Genomic DNA, 19,608 nt, shown 5'->3' with positions numbered 1-19,608 from the left:
TCAATCATTTATGCGCAAAATATGCTTTTGCTTTACTGCGCTGTGCACGTGTTCCCGCATGCTAATTGCGGGGCAGGCTCTTGCGTCTCCAACACTTGTGCAGTAGAGTCTCTGCATTTTTGAGATGCTTCTCTTCCTGCCTGTTGCAGGGCACCAAGCTCACGGATAAGCTGAAAGCAGTGGACCTGTCGGCCAAATCTGGCCGCGCAGCGCTGTCCGCCGTCCGATAAATTCGAAAGTAAACTCATTATCCTGCCGCAGAGTCAGCTGCCAGCAGCTTCTGATATGGGAAACGTTTAACAACTTGGAATCAGAACTGTGAGGCAATGAGCATTGTGTCGGCCAGCACCCACAACATGAAGTTAGGCCCAGAGGCCATGCTTGAAGAAGTCTCTTGGCGATGATAATCAAGATCTGCAGTAGCAGCCATGCTGCTCTGCCAGAACGTGCATTGGGTCAGATTTGCATGAGATGGTTCCCGTGAGCATGCTGATGTGAGACAGACAGCTACAGTACTGGCGGAAGAGTGCCATAAGCACCTACTGAGCCTTACAATCCATGTGTTTTCAGATTGGAGACTGGAGTTGTTGCATGCATCGTTGAGCAGTTAAAAAAAAGAACTTACATAAAAAGCCCTGTTTGTAGGAGGGAAACACGACATTGTTGCTTCATGCAAATTTGAGAATTTGGGGGGCTGAAAGCATTGTGACTAGAGTGTGTGTGACTGGAATATTTGAATTCCTGAACAGTGTATGCTGGTTGAGAGTTAGGTCAGGGCTTGATCTTGAGCATCCCATCTTGGGCTGGCTCGGTATGTACAACACAACTGCAGGTGATCCTGAGTGCGTCATGGGTTAATATGATATGTACAGCTAGGAGTTGACACCTGGCAAATGTGATGATATGTAAGAACGCCATGCGATCTGTGACTGTGTCAAGAAAGAAAACTGTCTGCTAGCTGTAGCTGACAAGTGCAATAAACATGATGCTCTTTCTTGCGTTGCGTCGTTACATCGTATGTCCAAGTGAAGGCATCAAGATAAGAAATCTTCAAAAGTTGAGGTCAATTTCAAGTGACCGCAACTTTTGGGCCCACAATCTCCAATGAGCATCCTGAAAGGAATGTATTCCTACAAATAACCCCACCCAACGCACCAATGTTTGTCAGTCAGGAATACTCAGAAAAGAATCAAGCTGAAATTCAAACCCAATGAGCACCCCTTGAAAAGAGGGCTAACGCCACGTCATTTCAATTCAGTATTTAATGCCAAGCAACAGAAAAGTAAAGGTTGCAATATGTTCAATATGTTAATGCAAGGAGCAAACATCTGCCATCCCAACTCAATACATGCATGCAAATCAATGGTATTTAAACACCCGGCTGAAAATAATTCAGTGTCATAATGCGGCATTTTCCCAGAATGAACATTATGCACTTCAGAAGTGCGCATGCTTTTAGGCTTAATGCTGAATCAAGGTCCCATTTTCAAGTAGCAGCAAGCTTTTGCAAAGATTGCTTTTTTGAAGGGCTATCCTCCCATCAGCAAGGCTGATAGAGTCATAAATGCCCCCACCAAAATCAAGCGAATATTAATGCGCACCCAAAACAGCTGCACAATTATCATTGCAGCCTCCATTTCCCATGAGGAACATCACATATGGCTGGTCTATGGCATATTGCCCTGGTCAAATCTTCTTCAATCCGCTTGCTGGCAGCTTGAATTTAATTTGCCTTCAGATAGCCATCAAATTCCTTAAGGTAAATCATGGACCAGCAAATACATCTAAGGGCTGCGATGCTGAGGTCGTTCTCCACATACATTCCCTGCGTCTCCAATCAATTTTGGCCGTTAAAGGCCCACCTCCTTCAGTGATACTCTGCCAACACATCCGCAGCCGCCCGCCTATCGCAAGCATGCGGCCAGAAGAGGCACTCGGCCGATGCATGCACGCATGCATGCAACCAAATTTGCGAGGGGCCAAAGTTGGCGCCCAGCCAATAAATGCATGAAAACTCTCATTTAAGGACCTTACTGAACCCCCGAGATTGGGGGCGTTGGAGTTGTAAGGGGTGGGGGGAAATGTACCTCTAGGCTGGGATCCGCACCGAGAGCTCCGGCCAGCAACCCAAAGGCAGTTGCGGTGCTACTGGCAGTGGGCAGGCCCCACAAATCAGCCGTCATCAGGCACACGTGCAGCCGCATCGCCAGCGCGCTGAGCTGGCCGCTGATGTCACTGGATGTTGTCTTGCCATTGCGCGGCATGCCTCCCACGCCTGAAGAGGCGCGGCAGCCAGATCAGGCAATGTCATGAAAATCACTTGTGCATGTTCTGCCCGAATGTGGGTACTAGGATTTGTACAAATGCAAGTCTCAGTGTCTGATAGCAGGATACCTTTCGACAAACTTGCCGGCCCTCGCAAACGTCAACAATGAGACGCTCAGAGGACTCCGACACCGCAGCAGCGTTTGTCCAATTACTTTCAGCCCTTCGCGGAGGTCAAAGGCAGTCGATCCGATCTGCCTGATCAAACTTCCTCTCTTCGCAGGAAACTTCACGGGAGAGAAACTTCACCGAATGAACGAACGAATGAACGAACCGAAAGCCGAGATGTGACTTTACGGGTGTCGAAATTTTAACGGCTGTTGACGGCATTACGGTGGAGAGGATGAAACAAATGCGGGATTTCACCCTTTTCTTGCTCCCTTGCAACCGTGCGTAGCAAGGGCACACCAGACTCCAGCTCCCAACTCCTTCGAAGCTTCCTATGGCAGCTGCCTGCACAGGTCATTGCAGTGAAGGGTCAGGAGATGCTTCGCCCTAATTCTGCCATTTAGAAGAGAATGCTATGTAAATATGGTTAAGGTACTTTCGTAAAGTCATAGTGTACTCGTATCTCAAGTACGTTCCGATCTAGGCTTAACCTTTCAGAAGGACGATTGAGGTGATCGACAGCCTGGCTAAGTGAATGCGCACCAATCTCTTTATTTCTCCACATAGATCTGAAATATTGATATGATTGTAAGGCCTTGTGTGGCTTGTGGGTTTATGTGACCGCTGGTTCCTTTATGTGCGCAGCACTTCATAGAGTTCGTCCATGGCTAAGAAGCGAAACGCGAAGGTTCCTCCTGACTCTGCTTCCGACCGTCCAAGTGAGCCTAAAGATGGTGCTAAAATGTTGACACCTGCTATCAAGACTGCCAGTGCCACAGACGCACCTCGCAGTCTGCCTCCTGAGGTATAGCTCCTGAGATGAGGGGCTTCAGTGTCATCATATTCATTCATTGCAGGATGCTCTGGATAGCATTGTGGACGTATCAGACTCGATCCAGGCTTACTTCCCCAGTATCATTCTGTAACCACAGATGCTACTTGTGTGCGCTCTGGCCCGGGCTTACCAGGGGTTCATTGCAGGATCCCTTCTTCTTCCTTGAGATCAGGACGGGCGAGGAACTCATTGAGACCAGGAGAATCACGGCTCCCAAGACAGCTGAGCAGATGTTGACTGCTTGTGAGAAGGCGGGTTACAATGGGGAGATATTGGATGAGTGGAATGTGATGCATTATGGGGAAGACAAGCTAAAGGCAGGTCGCACATACGTTTTGCGGGTTTTCAAGGAAGGTACATCTTGCAACAATCTGCTGAACCTCTCATGCTCACCGGTGTATCTGGTCCTCGGTTTAAGAGAGCGAGCCTCTTGGTGATGCTGACATCGCTTGACAAGCATCAAATATACAGCACAGGTCCTTCTTGCGTTTGCAGGAGTTTTACCGACAAGGTCAAAATACTTTCGGCCATCTCGGAAGTATGGAGCCATGGACCAAGCGCCTTCCATAGCTGCCAGCCTTGTCAACTATGAATCTCTGCAGACAGAAGTGGAACAAGCTCCCTTCTGGCTGACGGGTCGACCCCCCTACGCCAGGGTGTGGCCTGCGCTTTGGGCCTGATTGAGCAATGCATGTCGATTTGCACAGAGGCTAGTCATGCAGCTTATGAACCCAATAAGGCCAGGTTCCCTGACCGTCATGCAATTCTTGAAAGAATTTGTCTTGGAAAAATCAGTTGCATTGAAGTGCCTTTGCTGCACTGTGATATGCAGGCCCCTCCCTTTGCCCTGGTGGATAAAGTGTTCGCAGAATTTGCGGACAACTATGCAACCATTGAGCCTTCAAGGGAGTCCCTGGATTTTGTAGTGGACGCTTGCAATCTGCTAGCGCAATTCCTTCCAGACGAGGAGGTCCGACAGCAGAAGTTCTTGGCTCTGTTGGGAGCGTGCATGGGCAAGCAGTTCTACAGCGTCAGCATGGCCCAGGGTGTGACTGCCACGGATGGCAGCATTGTGGATGACATCGCAGGGCCAGAGGTAGATCCTCTGCTTTTGCTGCCAGCAACCTTCCTCCCTGTGGTTCTAAATAATTGTGATTTGTGATTTCTCTATGCACACCTGCATGTTTTGTTTGCAGACCTCTTGACAAGGGCAGCTCGGCTGCCAGCAGCTGCTGCTCAAATATCTGCTCTGAGATTCTGCCTTCCTCTTCCGTTTCTTCACGCTGCTTCTACATAGTGCAGTTTGCAGCTGCCCATGCGGTGATCAAAAAGGACATTGCAGCTGGGACAGAAGCAGACCGCTGCGCCGAGTTGCTCTCCTACCAATACCTGCTTGTCAACAGGCTGTTCCCAAAGAACAGGCTGGCAGCCTCCCCATGCTTCACAATTGAAGTCATCGGGTGTCTGATGAGGTGAGTATTGGTCCGGCCCTGGGCTGTCCCCTTGTATGTAGTTCTCTTCCATCATGAAGCATGTGTTGCTCAGATTTGGACAATTCAGACTGTCAAGGATGTGCGCCGATGGGCTTAAGTGATAGGGCTGTGCAGGATTGGAGCCGTGGCATACGTGCAAGAGAGGATGGCATTCCAGCCCCTCACGCCTTTCTTCCACATGCTGGATGTCCGACCAGGAGACACAGAACATTTGGAGACAGTGGCGAGAGCGGTGGAGGCGCTGATCATAGGCGTGGATCATTTGTATGCTGCGTATGACTGCTCTCCCCTTGAGGAGCGGGATCCTGTCTTTCCGTACTCCCTGGCAGACGAGAGGTGCAGTTCATGGCTCATGCAACCATGACTGTGGTCATGACACTTTGCGTGAGCTCTTATTAGATCCCCTGCTTGGAATGTGCGCAGTGTGCATGATATACTCACATGGGCATAGTGCTTTTCAGGTTTCTCCAGGCGCGGCCACTCATTGACAAGAGCGTACTGGTCTTCGACGTCCAAATGGCTGAAGGAGAGGAGAAGTGCATTCTGGTGAAATTTCCCACGTCTTATGGCACGGACGTCCACAGGTCCTTGGCTGCAGCAGGGCTGGCGCCACAGCTGTATGCTGTGACTGAGCTGCCAGGCGGTTTCTTACAGGTGTGTGCCTTCACTTTCTCTGGGGCACTGATTGATTTCCTGTCGCATCCTCAGATTGCTTCATCTCGACATATGCTCAATGGTTTTGTCTTCATGCAGGAGAGCATATTGTTCTCCAATTTCTTGTGTTGGCGCAGGTTGAAATGGAGCTCTTGTCGGCAGAGGACGGATGGATGTCGCTGGACACGTTCAATGCCACGGAGCTGGCGTCAGTGGAGTCTGCACTGCTGGATTCGCTGCGCCGCGTGCATGGACTGAAAGTGCCCTCTGGAGGCTCGATTGTGCTTGCTGACTGCAGGCCTTGCAACATCATGATACGGTGAGGATTTGATGCTTCTCCGTGAAACGTATCTGCATTTTTACAAGTTCCTGGCGTCAACGTTGATCACCTTAAAGATCAGCAATTTGCCATTTTCGCTCAGGGCTGTACAGATTCTGGATATTTGACCATTCTACAGATGCAATGCTTCTTATCTGTGGTGTTGTGTGCATGTCCAGGTCCTCACCTGATGGTGAAACAGAGGTTCGTTTTGTGGACTTTGACTGGTCTGGAGAGTCAGGGGTCATCCGTTACCCGTGCTTCATGAACCACCGGTCTGTACCGTGGCCAGAAGGCGCAAGAGACTACAAAGTAGCGTTCCAAGAGCACGACATTGCACTGCTGTCGTCTCACCTGCCGGGCTCTCACCGGCGGCCTAAGTCCCGCAAAAAGCCCCCGTCAGCTGTGCGCAAGCCAGCACGCGCATGCATGTCCAGGCCTTTCAAAGCTGCAATTGTGCCCAGGTCAATCTTGTGTGTGCATTCCCTTTGCTGTGTTTAGACTCATTCACAAACTAAATGCTCAGGAGGAAGAGCAGTTGAACCTCAAAACATGCTGTAAGTATGAAAAGACTGACAGCCTGAACCACTTCAGAACGCTATAGGTCTCAAAGTGTACCGGATACCATTGACTACTCTGGTACTATGTATAGCTATTACTGCAGCTGCGTAGCCGATTGTGGCTGTCAACTTCTAGGGGGTCAAGTGTAAGTCCAATCAGGCCTTTATATTTGAACAAGTGGCTTCCTCTGTCTGCCAGTGGAGGACTGATTCGCAGCATGCATTGAGTCCTTCAGTTTCAGGACACTTAGGTCTCATCCCAATACCCTTGCAACACCTTGACCTAGGGGAGACGTGAGCCACCTGCACCCAAAACTGCTCCGTGCATGCGATTCCCATCGTACTTAATCCAAGAACTGATGAGCCAAGTCGCCGACGGTCGCGTATGAGCTGATCATCATGACACATTAATATCCTTGCCAGAAATGAAAGGGGCGGCGCCAGAACATTTAGTCAGTAGATTGCAAGCTAATTTAAAACAGTGGCCGCCTGTGCGGTCCACTGGCACAGGCGGAGCCAGCCAGGCAGGTTGAGCTGGCGCTCAGGCAGTAACAGCTGGGAAGCTTGAGCTAGCGCTAAGCTTCAGCTTGATACCACTGGCCTCGCCTGCAGCCGCAATATGCTTGTACACGCAAACGCTCCTGAGAAGAACGATCCATTAATCATGACGCTGAATGCCGTATATAATGGGAATGTCTTAAAGGAGTCCTCCGCAGTGATACACAGCACAGCCCTGTGGAGGCAGGGCCACTTTTATACACGGGGACCATCGTGCAACATTGTAACGAGCAGCGCTTCTCTCTGGCAGACTCTCTCGCACACAATGGGCACATGCCGGGCCGTCATGTCAGACAACTTGTATCCCCATCTCTCATGCTTCAGTGTGTGCTGTTCCTGCCTCCGGCACTGATGCTACCGTGTGATTCTGTCCCAAACAGCGGCTGTGTGGTGAATTCACTCTCACAGAAAGTGCACACGCCCCGCCCGCACATCAGGCAGTTCAAGACAACTTCTGCCCCCATCTCTCGTATGCAGTATGACGTGTTTCTGTTTAGGAACAACGGTGTGAAACGGTGTGAGTTTCCGGCACTGGTGCTGCGGTGTAACCTTGTCCCCACAGCAGCAGCTCTCTGTGGTGAAGTCACTTGCACACACCGTGCGCATGCCGGCACGTCCGGAACACAAGTTCTGTCCAAAGATGCCACAGGTGAGCCATAACCTCCCTAATGTTACAAACACTTGCTCATCATCCCAGACCCCGAGGAAGCCTCGTTTTCGTGCCCAGCCCCCCAGATACTTTCTGCGCCAGTGTCTGCTGCAGGATCTGAGCTACAGCGCGACTTTGTCCTCAGCCGCTGCTGAGGACAAAGTGTCACTATGCGCGAGTGTCTGCTGAAGAATCTGCAGTGCTTCTGCAGCGACCTCGCAGCCTTCTTCCTCGTGCCCCACTGAGGCGTCGTCCCAAGACACCCACGCCGCCCCCGGCCTGGCCGCCTCTCGCCGCAGCAGCTCGCGTATCGCCTCTGCTGTGGCCACGTTGCGGCCTGCGCGTTGCATGCCATGCCAGGTCAGCCCCCGTTCATTTCTTTCAACTGGGTGACTCAGGATCAATAAAGCCAAATATAACATCGTTTGCACGGCAGGCTGTCCAGGTTGGTTTTTGCGGTGGTTTCCCCCTGGGTGACTCGTGCAGCAGCTCCAAGACATGGCAAACAAGGACGAAGCACCATTATCGAGGAGCAAAATATCAGTTGTTCCTGAACATCAGGGCTGGGTCAGCTTCTTGCCAGAAATGACCAAGAACAGTTCCAGAGTATCACAATCCCAAAAAATCTATTTGCCTAGTGTCAGAACACAGGCGCAAATTTTTTGGTGACTACTTCAGGATCGACACAGCCCAGCAGAGTCTGCAGGGACCTGCATTAGCACCGGAACCCAAGGCGGCCCAACAGCATTGGCCATCACAGAGAGTGCTAAGTTGCAGAACTGTGCTCAGCTACTCCCGGTCAACTGGCTAGCCAGGCTACCAATAACAGTGCAGCCAGCGCAGCAGGATTTTGCACCTGCACCGGAGCCCATGGCTGTGGCGGCCCCGACGGCGTTGGCGAGAGCAAGCAGCGGTGGGATGCGGTGGCCGCGCGTGTAACCCAGCACCACTGCCGCCGCAAAGCTGTCGCCGCAGCCAACCGTATCCTGTACATCAACCTGCACACGCGCAGGGAGCAGGCTAATGACAGAGAACGGTAATTTAAATCGGCACGCAATCCGACATCTATGGTCCCTTGTGCTGCCGGTCAGGTACAAAAAAACCTTCACAAAAGCCCGTCCTGAACGGCTATGCTATGACACTCAGCCAAAAGGAGGTGAAGAAGTAATCCTGAGGAGCATCCATCAAAGCACTACCCGTAATCATGTCAGCGAGGCAGTGCCCTTCACAGGCAAGACAAATTTGTCCACTTCTTAACTGGTGGACTACCCTGACTGTGGAGCTCAACCGGTGTTGTTCCAATACCATCACAGCTGGAAAACAAGCAAAGCCAGAAATGCAAGACCATTCACACACTATCATTCCAAGAAGCACAGAAAAAAAGAAGACTGATGAGCTTTGCCAAAACCCGCAGACTAGTGCTCAAGACTGCGCACCAGGAGGGCGTGTTGCCGGTAGGTGGCGCGCGGGCTCTTGCTGCACAGTACGGCCCCCCGGCTGCCGAGCTTGACCACGCACCACTGCGTGACTGCGCCCGGCCGCTCCAGAATCGCGTGCGCCGCAGCCTCCGGGTCCGACGTGCCTGTTATGGCCGCCGCCTCCTCCTGTGCACCGATCACAGCTTTCTTGAGTAAAAGTGTGTCAAACTTCATACTCTGTGCCGAGCGCCGGGTGACAAGCTTCTCGGACGTAGAAATTTGCCTAAAGCTTCGTGACCTAAAAATTGGGCGCAACCTGAGGTCTCTAGTCGTCGGGAATTGATTTCTTTCAAAAGAAGGGTCATCTTTGAGTCTGCATAGAAGCACAGTGAACACCGCAGGCACTTCTCTCACGCAAGCTCACAACCTTTTTTCAGTGCAAACAGTGTGGAGCCGCAGGTAGGATAAACATAAGGGCACAGTCAGCAGGGAGGATGCCCTTACCCTGCTGCCATGCACACTGGCAGCAACAGGGAGGCCAAGCAGGCAGGTAGTATACCCTCTGTCATTGCTAATGACTCGCGACATTGCTAGTAATTGCGCCGCATGTGCATCGGCACTTCGGCTGGACAGGAGGGCCGGGCCAAGCAGGCAGGGTGAGCGCCTCTTTCATTAGCACATGCATTGCCATGCGCACTGGCAACTTGGCTGCAACAGAGAGGCAAAGCAGGCCTCTGTCGTTGCTAATGACCCATCAGTACATACACCGCCCTAGCGATTTGGCTGCATTAGGGGGCCGGGCCAAGCAGGAAGGGGGCGTACCTCCGTCATGAGAACAACATCCGTGGAATCCAAAAGCTCGTCCAGCGCTCTGCGCCGCTCTGGCTCTCTGAAAGTCCAGGAGCGGGGCCCCGGGTCGAAGAAAATCGCCGATCCGGCCGAGCGCGCCGATTTGACGGCCTCCATTATCACGGCGGGAGGAAGCTCGTCGAAGCAGCAGCCCGCAACAAACAGCCCGCGCGCATCCCTCAGCACCTGCGGCCAAGCTTCCAATGCTGTCAACGCGACAGCAGGCAGTGAACTAAGTCCTATGAGGGCATCCTTTGCAACTGCCGGCCGGGATGTTGTTAATGCAACAAAAGGCAACGAATGAGTCCTACAAGGGCAAATTTTGGAAATGCACAGCACACGGGTTTGCATGAGAGCACTTCTTTAAGCAAGAATATACCAACTTGCATTCATTGCGCTGCGCATGGAACACCGAAAATGGCTCAGAGAGGCTAAACACAAGAAATCCGTGTCATGCAACCTGGGAAGCTTCCCAGGATGCACGGAATCAATGACAAGCTAGGAAGCTGGGAGGTGGACGTCAGTTCTGGCGCCACAGTTGCAAGTTTGTCTCCAGCAATGACTGCTGTCTTTACAACCTTTGTGAGGCTGACAGATTTCAGGTGCACACCTGGTGCACTTCCTCGGGCAGCCGATCGACGCCGGGCAGCAGAGGCCAGGGCCCAAAGTCGTAACGGCTGCAGAATGCATGCGCGGAGGTGCGGTCATCCACCAGCACAAAGCACAGCAGAGTCTCCTTCAGCGCCTCATCAAACGCACTCGACGCCAGCGGCTGAAATCGCGACACGCCCTCCTCCTGAGTGATCCACCCTTCGCGTCACTTTCATCACCCCTCCCAATAACACATTCGATGCTAGTTTCTGCATAAATGATGCATACTTGATGGGAGCGGAAGCCAGACAAAGTGGCTGTTTGGTGCTTGCAGCCCCAGGGGGAGTCTCTAGCAAATCTCCCCCGGGCACTGCCCTGTACCAGTCTCCAACACTTAGCTGCACCCTATATGACCTTGAATTTGACGTATGCTTGCCGAGCATGCGACAAATTCGCAGCATGATGGTGTATTTGGGAAGAGAACAGGCGTCACCTGGAGGACGTCCAGAAGAAACTGGCCATACACATCCTCCCCCAGGTTCGCAACAGCTGCTGTGCTGAGCCCCATTCGCGCTGCAGCTATGAGAAAATTGCAGCTTGCGCCGACCTCCCAAAATTCCCTTCTGTGTGTCTGTGTTGTCAATTTTCGCAGGTACTCGATGGTCTTTACCTCCTCCAGCGGTGGCATCTGCACAAACCATCCACATCTGTTCTCCTGGCTCCGCTCTCCCATGATGTATACGGCAGCGCTGGGTCACGTAAGCGTAAGGGTTCAGGACGTACTCACCTCGTCAAGATGCAGCACAACATCAACACACAGATTGCCGAGCGAGACAACATCATAGGTGGATGTCCTGGCGCCATTGCTGGAGGCAGTCAGAGGGCTGGGCTCTGTCCCATTGGTCTGACTTGCCCAGCATTGCACAACCTTCCTGACTGCTCTTTCATGATTGACCTGCATGGAACGCTCCAAAGTTCGGCAATACGCTTGTGCTGCTCACAACCCTGGTCTGAGCGCTCCAGGCCCTTACAGTGAGTGAAGTGTGAACGGCATAACACACAGACTGGAAAGGGACCTGTCTCTGCCGAAGCTGCCTAGAATCAGTACTATGACGAAAGGATCTGAGGCAAGTCAGTGGAGGCGCTTGGGATGCTGACGATGGCGCCGCAACCCAGACAGGTGCAGCTGCGATGCCCCAGGCGGCCATGCTGGATCCAAAACGAATCAGATGTTATTACAGTATCGGTGTGTCCTTGTTCCCGACGATAGTCCTTCTGAGACGAGTAGCGGAAAAGTCAAAGTCCCTCAAAATATCGAAATTTCGCTGTCCTTTGGGCACCCTGGCTGCATTTCGAACCTGACAGATTTTGTGGGCAATTATTATGGACCACGGCTGGTGTAGGACTTCGAGTGGCGCCCACACTGCAGATTTCGCACGTGGTCAGCATAAAGGAATCACGTGCTTCATAGAGAGAAGAAACCAAGGAATTTGCGGATATCATTATGGAGCGATCTTCCAATCTAAATTTATTCTTGTGAGGGGACTTCTTGGAAAGATTCGCTTGCCAGCTTCCTGTATGCCTTTTCATTGTCCAAGATGAGGCAACACATCACCAGACAAGCCGAGACGAGGCTCTAGCATGCCGCTCAGCAGCATTGAGATCTTGGATGCACGGGATTTGACAGATGTGTCAATACAAGATTTACAAGCGAAAAACATTCCAGTTGTTTTGAAGGGTACTGCTGCCTAGCTTCTCATACATGCAAGTCGCTTTACTTCCAGAGACAGTCAATCTCAGGTGTGTACTTAGACTTTGCATTTTTGTTGATGTAGGATTGTTATATCCCTGGCCAGCTTCAAGGTCATGGTCAGGTGACGATGGCATTAAGCATTTGGCTTCCCTAGCCGGGAAGGCGAGTGTCCAGGTGAGTAAGCCTTCACTAATATGATTGTACCCTGCATCCAGGGATATGTTTGCGTTTGGTCAGCTTGTCATGGCCAGGTGATCAGCCGTTTCCACACCTTCCGTTGCAGGTGATGGTTTCAGATGGAGGGCTGTACAGAGGAGACATGGAACACCGATCTTCGCTCACCATGACCTTTCAAGACTTCTTGTCGACAGCGGATCGCTTAAATAATGTCAAGATTGGCGCTCAACAGCTTTACTTGGCGCAGGTGCCGCAAAATTTGTGCACATCCTTCAAACAGCGCTCTGTCTTGACTGCTGGCAGCGTGATGCAGCGTGTCAACCTCTGTTATTGATGTGCTCCAGGCACCCCTGCAGACCAGCTCATCAATGGAGAGCAGTCTGTCACCGCTGCTGGCAGACATCTCAGTGCCAGAATTCATGCAGGGCCAGCAGGTTGCACATGTCAACCTGTGGATGTGCACCAGGTAGCCATTTCTCCCCGTCTTTGATGCAAAGTCTTGTTCAACTCCTCGCTCCACGCCCCTTAAGCTGCTTCTACAGGCATCCTCATGAAGTGGCCAGTGGCTTCACATGACTGTAGCTTGAAGCACGGCAGGGACATCTATTATTATTATCGCACGCTGTTCCTGCCACAGGTAAGGTGCGTGGACGCAGACATGGTGCAGGTAGAAGCTATCAATGGGCATCTATATCTGGAAAAGATTAGATCCCCCTGAGCACGGCATGCAAGGGTGGAATAGTGACACAAAGGGGATGATGTGGCAGTGCAGGGGCTCTCGATCCAGCCTGCACTATGACCCCTTCCACAACCTGTTGTGTGTGGTGGCGGGCTCCAAAAATGTGCGCTGCATGAGCCCAGCCGCCACCCAGTGGTTGTACCCCCACCCACTCTACGGCGAGTCGGCCAATCACAGCGCTGTGGACTTTGCACAGCCGGACCTTGCCCGCCACCCGCTGTACAAGGAATCCCTGGAGCACCAGCTGTCAGCCCACCTGGGGGTGAGCTTGCAATACATGCCTGCAAGTGTTGCCTTGCTAAACTCTGCACAGGAATACGGACATGTAATTTTCTGTTGGCGGGGCCTCCACACTGTTTGTGCCGAAAACGTACTGGAAAGGCTTAATCTTAGAATTTTAGTGTGGACAAGTGGGCAAGGCCTTCATTTCTCATGCAACATACCATACGAATTTGATCTGTCTTGTACAGCACTGATCTCCTTCTCAAATATCCAACTGGCATTCCCCATGGGCAATCTGCATGTGCTTGCTGTCACAGCAACCACTTGGCACCATAGCAATCTTGATCCACCTGCTAGGTGATAAGGTAATACCTGATTGAGCAGCAATGCAGCGACCATAATGCCTGGCAGAAAAGTTAATTTGGATATGGACCCACCTGTCAGCGCAGCAGTTGATGTCACAGCAAGCATGTGAAGATATATCCAGGCGTTTAGCAGGCACAACTTGTTATTTTGAAAGAACTCTTGACATGCTCAGGACCTGAGAATGGGGTCTGCCTTCGATGGCCACATAGGTGTGTCCGAGACACTTGACAGAAACGCTACGATCTTCTCTGAGCATCCTTGATATGCTCAGGACCTGAGAATTGCTTGTGGGTTTTCAGGCGGGAGACGCGCTGTTCCTGCCGGAGGGCTGGTGGCACCAGGTGGACAGTGAGGCGGTGACGATAGCGGTCAACTTCTGGTGGCGATCCCTCTTCGAACGTCAGCTTGGCGGCCACATGGACGATTACTACCTCCGCCGCGCCGCCCAGAGCCTCACCGATGCGCGCAAAGCCGACCTCCTGCGCCAGCTGTCGCCGGATTTCCATCCTTGCAGCAGCGTAGACAAGCATCCTGCAGCATGCGTCGATGCACGAGCAGCTGCTGCCACCGAGGTTGCCACTAGTCAAGCTGGCCCCAGCACCCCGGCATCACACAGTGAGGAGGCCGCTGATCCTGCGCAGCACAGCGCGCAGAAGAGGTCCGGCCATGCGGCGCGGTCGGGTGAGCGGGAAAGTGTGGCCGAGGAGCAGTCAAGCATGGGTGAGGGGAGGGAGACTCAAGACGGCAGCAGGAAGAGGCGGCAAGGCACCAGCGAGGCCGCTGCTCTGGTACAGAGCCCTCAGATGAGGCCTGGCAATGCAGCGGGGTTGAGTACGGGCGAGGAGGAATGCTTGCACATTGCAGCGATCGGGGACGAGGGTGCAGGGCAGAGGGAGACAGAGTGTGGCAGCAGGAAGAGGCAGCGAGGTACTGAGCACGAGGACCAGCGGCTAGTAGAGCGGCTGGCGGCTGCATTGAGCGAGGAGTTCCTGCAGAGGACGGCCGGCGAAGCAGAGCCCCCACATGATCCAGGTCAGTGAGGTCCTCAGCCCTGCATGACCTCAGCCCTTGTACCTTGCTGCCTTCTTCAGCCTGGCCCAAGACAGAGGTGCTTTTGGCATGAGGGCCCCTGATTGCAACCTCTCAGCATGTCAATACGAGTACAGACAATTGCATGGGAAGCGTCCAATCAAGCCCTAGGTCGTTGTGGCAGTGTGTTGCAAGCTTTTAACTTCTGCAGATTGCCACAGCAGGGTCAGGAGATGGGCTTGGTCTGGAGGCTGCCTCGGTGCGGCTGATGGCTGGGTTAGATTCCTGGCAGCTGCGGCGCGCGCTGCTGGGAGTTGCCCGGCAGTTTCCACGCACGCTGGAGGCGTTCCTGAGCGGTGGCATCTGCCCTGCAGCTGCCGAGCTGCTGACGTCCCGGTTCGAGGCGGCCGACGCCTGGCTGGCACAAGAAGGTACACCAGTGGAGACAGCCATCATGTATGCGAAATTTCAGTGACTTCTCGGCAGCTTTAAGGGCTGTGCGGTACTTACAGTAGTTGGTCAAGGGTCACACTCCCAACACCGAGTTAGTCCTGCGCTCATTCTGTCCCGGTTCTGGGCGAGGCATGGATGGCGCAGGAAGGTCCAGCGCCGTAGAGAGGCATCATGCGTGCATGTGCTCAGATGGCCATTGCATATCCTTGACAATTTTCCCTAGCAGCTGAGGACCTTGCAGGATCTTTCAAGAGTGATGAAGTCATTGTGCTCGAAGTATCAGATCATTTCTTGGCAGGGGGTATATGTATGTTCGGGAAAAGGACGGGAATGCAATTGTGCAGGAAGGCACAGCGAGCAGCAGACCTTCTACACGGAGCTGTATGCAGTAGTGGAGCAGCCTGAGAGGGTGCTGCAGGCTCTCGTGCGCCAGAAGGAAGAGTTTGCCAGGCATGCTTTTTGTATGGTGCTGGGCACATGTTTCCAGCTGCCAATCCCTTGGGAGCGCACATGAGTTGTATACAGGAGTACTCTACTAGTTGCCCTGAGGCCCAATCGCAGCGTCAGTGACAATGTCTGCTTGCCAGCGTGACTGTGATTCTAGCTCAGCTTGTAGGTTGAGACAGACTCTATTGGATATGTCTAGACATCATATCTAGATCTAGAGTCTGCCTCTGTAGAGTCTGCAGAGCTACCCTGCCTTCATGTTTATAATGATGACTCGGCTGAGACCATTACAAGTAGAATAGTCCAGTGCTTCATGATTATATGAGAAGAAATAGAAAATAAAAATAGTAGGAAGATCCTAAGTATCATCTGTCGTTCGTGAAGTTGAACACGATTTTAGGAATTGCCCGTAGGTCCTAAATTGGTCTTCGCGCGATTCATAAAAGCTTGAGAAACAGACTCTCACGCAAAATTTTGCACAAATCAATTGGGACTAAAGCAATCTTGAGACGCCTAAGGAATAGATTCAGATGGCTTCCATGATCACACAGCCCGGCGACATTATGTGCAACCTCTTCACGCCCGCGCTCGCCTCTTCCATGAAAAGGTGTGGCCCTTGCCACAGTGGTAGCCGACATGCTGTCTGTCAGTTTTCTGGCTTTTGATTAGTTTTATTATTATATTATAGAACATATTCCGAGCGTTGGGAGCTTCCCATGCCTCTTCCTCGTCCCTAGCCCTTTGTTTGGTTAGACACTCCGCCTCCACAGCTCTGGACGGAATCGGCATCGTTCCCGATGCCGTGAAAGCTTACGTCGCTTATGTCGCTCTTATTATCTGATTAATAGATTCTGTGAGTTCTTTAGTGCTGTTTGGTGGTAATCACTGTGGCGATCTATGGCGAGTGTACTGGCATTCTCACGCACTCTCTCACTGCGTCTCATGCATTCGAGTATTTTGTGAACTTTTTAAGAAATTTCCTGGTTTACCACTGTACAGGGAGGACTCTGTCTTTGGGACACCTTGCCAAGCGCCATCTGGGAGTATGGCACACAGCAGATCACCTCACAGCTTCAGTGCGACCAACGTAGTCGTGCAGCAGGAATCTCCAACGACTACTGACCTCAAGGTAAAGGCGGCTCATTCCTTCGCAGTGTTACAGTCCAAACTGCTGTGGTACACAGAACTCCTGCCTGACAACCTGCCTGGAGTGCAGAAAAAAAAGCGTTAAAAATTCGTTCGTGCAGGCAAAATCTAAGCTAGTGTTGTATTGCAGGGCTTATGTGCCTCAAACATGTCCGCTTGGCTTCTTTTAATAGAGGCTATGGTAGGCCCTTCTGGCGAGGAGAACCCAGCTGCAGCGAGTCAGCTCTCTAATACACTGGCGTCCTTCACTGGTCTCAGACTGCTGATGCCAGCAATCTCCACCCTCTATGCCCTGAACGAGGTGCGCAGATCTCGAATTTAGCACCCCGTCCCATGACTCCACATTGCCACATCGCCTGCTCTGACTGCTGGGCACTGTTGCCTGATCATCCCAGACACAACTTAGCATACCTGCATGTTCAGAAGCTGATGCCAACAGCAGCATGCTCATTTTTGAACACGCCATCACACCCAACTCAGCCGTGAGACTCGCTGCTGTGCGCATAGGTCATGCTTTTGTCAATGTCAGTCCACCTCCTCGGCTCTGTCGGTGTTCGATTTGACAGCATGGACTTTGACAAGCTTGATAAGAAGCTCAGTCTCCCACAAGTGCCAGAGACAGCCCCACCAGCCAGGCAGCATTACACAGTCTCACAGGTGCAATGCAACCCATGTCTAATTACCTTGCTGCATTTGTGAATTTCCCATAGCTTGTGTCTCAGCCTGCGTCAGTCACCTGAGCACCTGTCATGAATGCATCTCAACTCCAGCAACTTCTGCAACCGGTGCACGCTGGTCGCACACCTGCGTTGCTACTGTGCGCCCTTGGTAACACTGTGCTAGGTGTATCTCTCACTAAGTCTATAATGTGTCTTCCGTCTCGCGTGCAGGCGGCTCTTGTTGTGCAGCCGGACGGCCAGGCAAACCAGCTGGCTCTCTGCTATGCCAGTGAAGCTGCCAAGGCCGTCACTGCAGTGAATCCTGACAAGGAGCCATCAATGGCTGTGACTGTGGCGCTAGTGGGTGCCTGGATCGTGCTGTCCTGCACCGGCATCTGGCCCTGGGTATATTCCTTTATTCCCCCTCTTTTGACCCCCCTGCTTTGATGAAGAATGTCGCTTCCTCAGCCTTTATGTTGCAATAGAAACGTCATAACTTTGATTTATCCATACGTAGGCATGCATGCAAGCTCTTTGCACGCGCAATGTTGGGATATTAGGGAATTGTAGTAAGGATAATTAGTGAAGAGCGAACTATGAGTGAATTGGTCTGTGCAGGGAATTATGTGCGTGGTGGCTGTGAAGAAGCACTTGCGCCGCCGCCGGAGCAGGAGGCAGCAGGAAGAGGAACGCCGCAGCCAGAACACTGCTGACATCAGCGAAAGCTGTGCGACATCACAGAACGAGCGAAGGTCCATGCAGCCAAAGGTATGCTGCACTTATTTGGCACTTGCACACAGCACTCATAGACATGGTGCTCTCTAAATGCAGTTCTCCACCATCTGTTGGCGAGCAGACGGTCATTTCAAGTCAGCTTTGTCAGGCCACGATCATGCAGCATGCTCGTCTGGCTGTGAGCGCGTGCATTTCTGAGACATGTGTCAACTTTACTTAGCGATTTCAGTTGTCCCCGCTTGTCAATAAAGATTGCAGTGATGCTGTTGCAGGAGTAGGCGACAGTTGCTCAGACACAACCCTCATCCCGGCTGAGCCGGTGGCTCAGAAAGCTGCGCGGCAGCCGCCCGCAGCCACGGCAGAAGCCGGCGGAGCTGCCCACAGAAGCACAGCGGTGGCTGCAGGAGGCGGCACAGCCTTGCGCGCCGCGCAGAGCATGGCGGGGAGCCGAGGAAATATCCAAGGGACGCAGTGAAGCGCAGCGGTGGCTGGACGAGGCGGGGTTCCCTCCCTTGCCGGCAGCCGCAGCGGCCCGGCAGCCGGTGGCGTCAAAATGCGCGGCCGGGGAAATTTGCGCGGCAGCGGCACAGCCGCTGTGCTGCGAGGCTGACAGGTGGCTTGGAGAGATTGGTGAGGGGCTGCTGCCAGAGCAAGGAGTTTATCCTGTAGCTGTGGTGAAGGAGCTGTGCAGGAAGAGTTTCTGTGGGCAGACCAGCCCATGCTTAGTGGGTGGCCGGGCCGGCAGCAAGCAGCGCCGTTTCTTCGGCATGCTCTGGCGCTGATGGGCTGCCCTCCTTTGCATGGTGCCCTTGTGACTATCTTGTTGAGACAAGCTAAGCAGTGTAGAAAAAGGGTTGTGAGCAGGGCGCGATATTTTTCCGCTCTGGGTGCTAAGAGGTACCAGATTGTGTAAATTTTTTTTTGAGATGTTGGAGCCTGAGGAGGTTGGCCATGACAGAAGTAGCGTCTGGTGATGCATTAGAATAGACCAGGGAGTTGAGCGAGCGCCAACACTAATTATTTATGGGCAGCTAGGATCAGATTGAGTTGCTGATTTTATTTCATGCAACGTGATAAGATTAAGGGCAATGCGCTGCCCGAAACATGGCATGCAATTGAGATTTGATGAAAGTTTGATTGTGGAATTGCGGAGCAACTTGGCTGACCTGTTGGACCGGACCTTAGGAGCATGCGGGCTCAGTTGATTGTTACAGTTGTCATGGTTGCGTTTATAAATGTGCACATTATTATTTAAGCTGCTCCCTATCTGATAAGGAAGGACATAGGTCCATCTTGGGCCGTGAGACTTGGAAACTCTAGTAGAAGTCCTACAGCACGGTATAGCAGATGCTGAAGGCCAGAATTGACGGCCACGAAACTTCAAGCCCTTTTAGAGCCAAATAAAAATAGGCAAACTTGATAAATATTGTGGACGTCATGATGGCAATGCCATCTAGCAATGCCAGGCTTGTAAGAGTGAATTCCGAAAGGCATACCTTTCATGTCCTGATGTCAATAAGGCT

General features: G+C 52.3%; 5 protein-coding genes across 5 annotated transcripts; 3 read left to right on the top strand and 2 right to left on the bottom strand.

Annotated features, from left to right (window-relative positions):
- Positions 1-1,850: 1,850 nt before the first annotated feature.
- COCSUDRAFT_62309 (hypothetical protein) lies at positions 1,851-2,264 on the bottom strand (the record flags this gene model as incomplete). Its single annotated transcript, XM_005649387.1, has 2 exons — positions 1,851-1,904; positions 2,088-2,264. 2 exons carry the CDS (start codon positions 2,262-2,264, stop codon positions 1,851-1,853), a joined length of 231 nt encoding a protein of 76 aa, XP_005649444.1.
- A 1,552-nt stretch (positions 2,265-3,816) lies between these two features.
- On the top strand, positions 3,817-6,846 carry COCSUDRAFT_62308 (hypothetical protein; the record flags this gene model as incomplete). The annotated part of the gene is made up of 8 exons (XM_005649386.1): positions 3,817-3,924; positions 4,101-4,364; positions 4,571-4,740; positions 4,876-5,097; positions 5,223-5,415; positions 5,553-5,734; positions 5,914-6,139; positions 6,805-6,846. 8 exons carry the CDS (start codon positions 3,817-3,819, stop codon positions 6,844-6,846), a joined length of 1,407 nt encoding a protein of 468 aa, XP_005649443.1.
- A 951-nt stretch (positions 6,847-7,797) lies between these two features.
- On the bottom strand, positions 7,798-11,203 carry COCSUDRAFT_3721 (Ribokinase-like protein; the record flags this gene model as incomplete). The annotated part of the gene is made up of 7 exons (XM_005649385.1): positions 7,798-7,838; positions 8,358-8,499; positions 8,938-9,105; positions 9,742-9,954; positions 10,379-10,564; positions 10,853-11,047; positions 11,147-11,203. Coding segments are annotated over 7 exons (1,002 nt in total), but the record flags the coding sequence as incomplete, so codon positions are not given.
- Positions 11,204-12,657: 1,454 nt separating this feature from the next.
- COCSUDRAFT_62306 (Clavaminate synthase-like protein) lies at positions 12,658-15,612 on the top strand (the record flags this gene model as incomplete). The annotated part of the gene is made up of 5 exons (XM_005649384.1): positions 12,658-12,755; positions 13,062-13,290; positions 13,916-14,648; positions 14,870-15,076; positions 15,443-15,612. 5 exons carry the CDS (start codon positions 12,658-12,660, stop codon positions 15,610-15,612), a joined length of 1,437 nt encoding a protein of 478 aa, XP_005649441.1.
- Positions 15,613-16,869: 1,257 nt separating this feature from the next.
- COCSUDRAFT_62305 (hypothetical protein) lies at positions 16,870-18,867 on the top strand (the record flags this gene model as incomplete). Its single annotated transcript, XM_005649383.1, has 5 exons — positions 16,870-16,992; positions 17,199-17,348; positions 17,582-17,755; positions 17,969-18,118; positions 18,364-18,867. 5 exons carry the CDS (start codon positions 16,870-16,872, stop codon positions 18,865-18,867), a joined length of 1,101 nt encoding a protein of 366 aa, XP_005649440.1.
- Positions 18,868-19,608: the final 741 nt, after the last annotated feature.

Source organism: Coccomyxa subellipsoidea (genome assembly GCF_000258705.1).
Source record: "Coccomyxa subellipsoidea C-169, whole genome shotgun sequence".
NCBI lineage: Eukaryota > Viridiplantae > Chlorophyta > Trebouxiophyceae > Coccomyxaceae > Coccomyxa > Coccomyxa subellipsoidea.
This window is presented reverse-complemented; position numbering and strand designations above follow the sequence as displayed.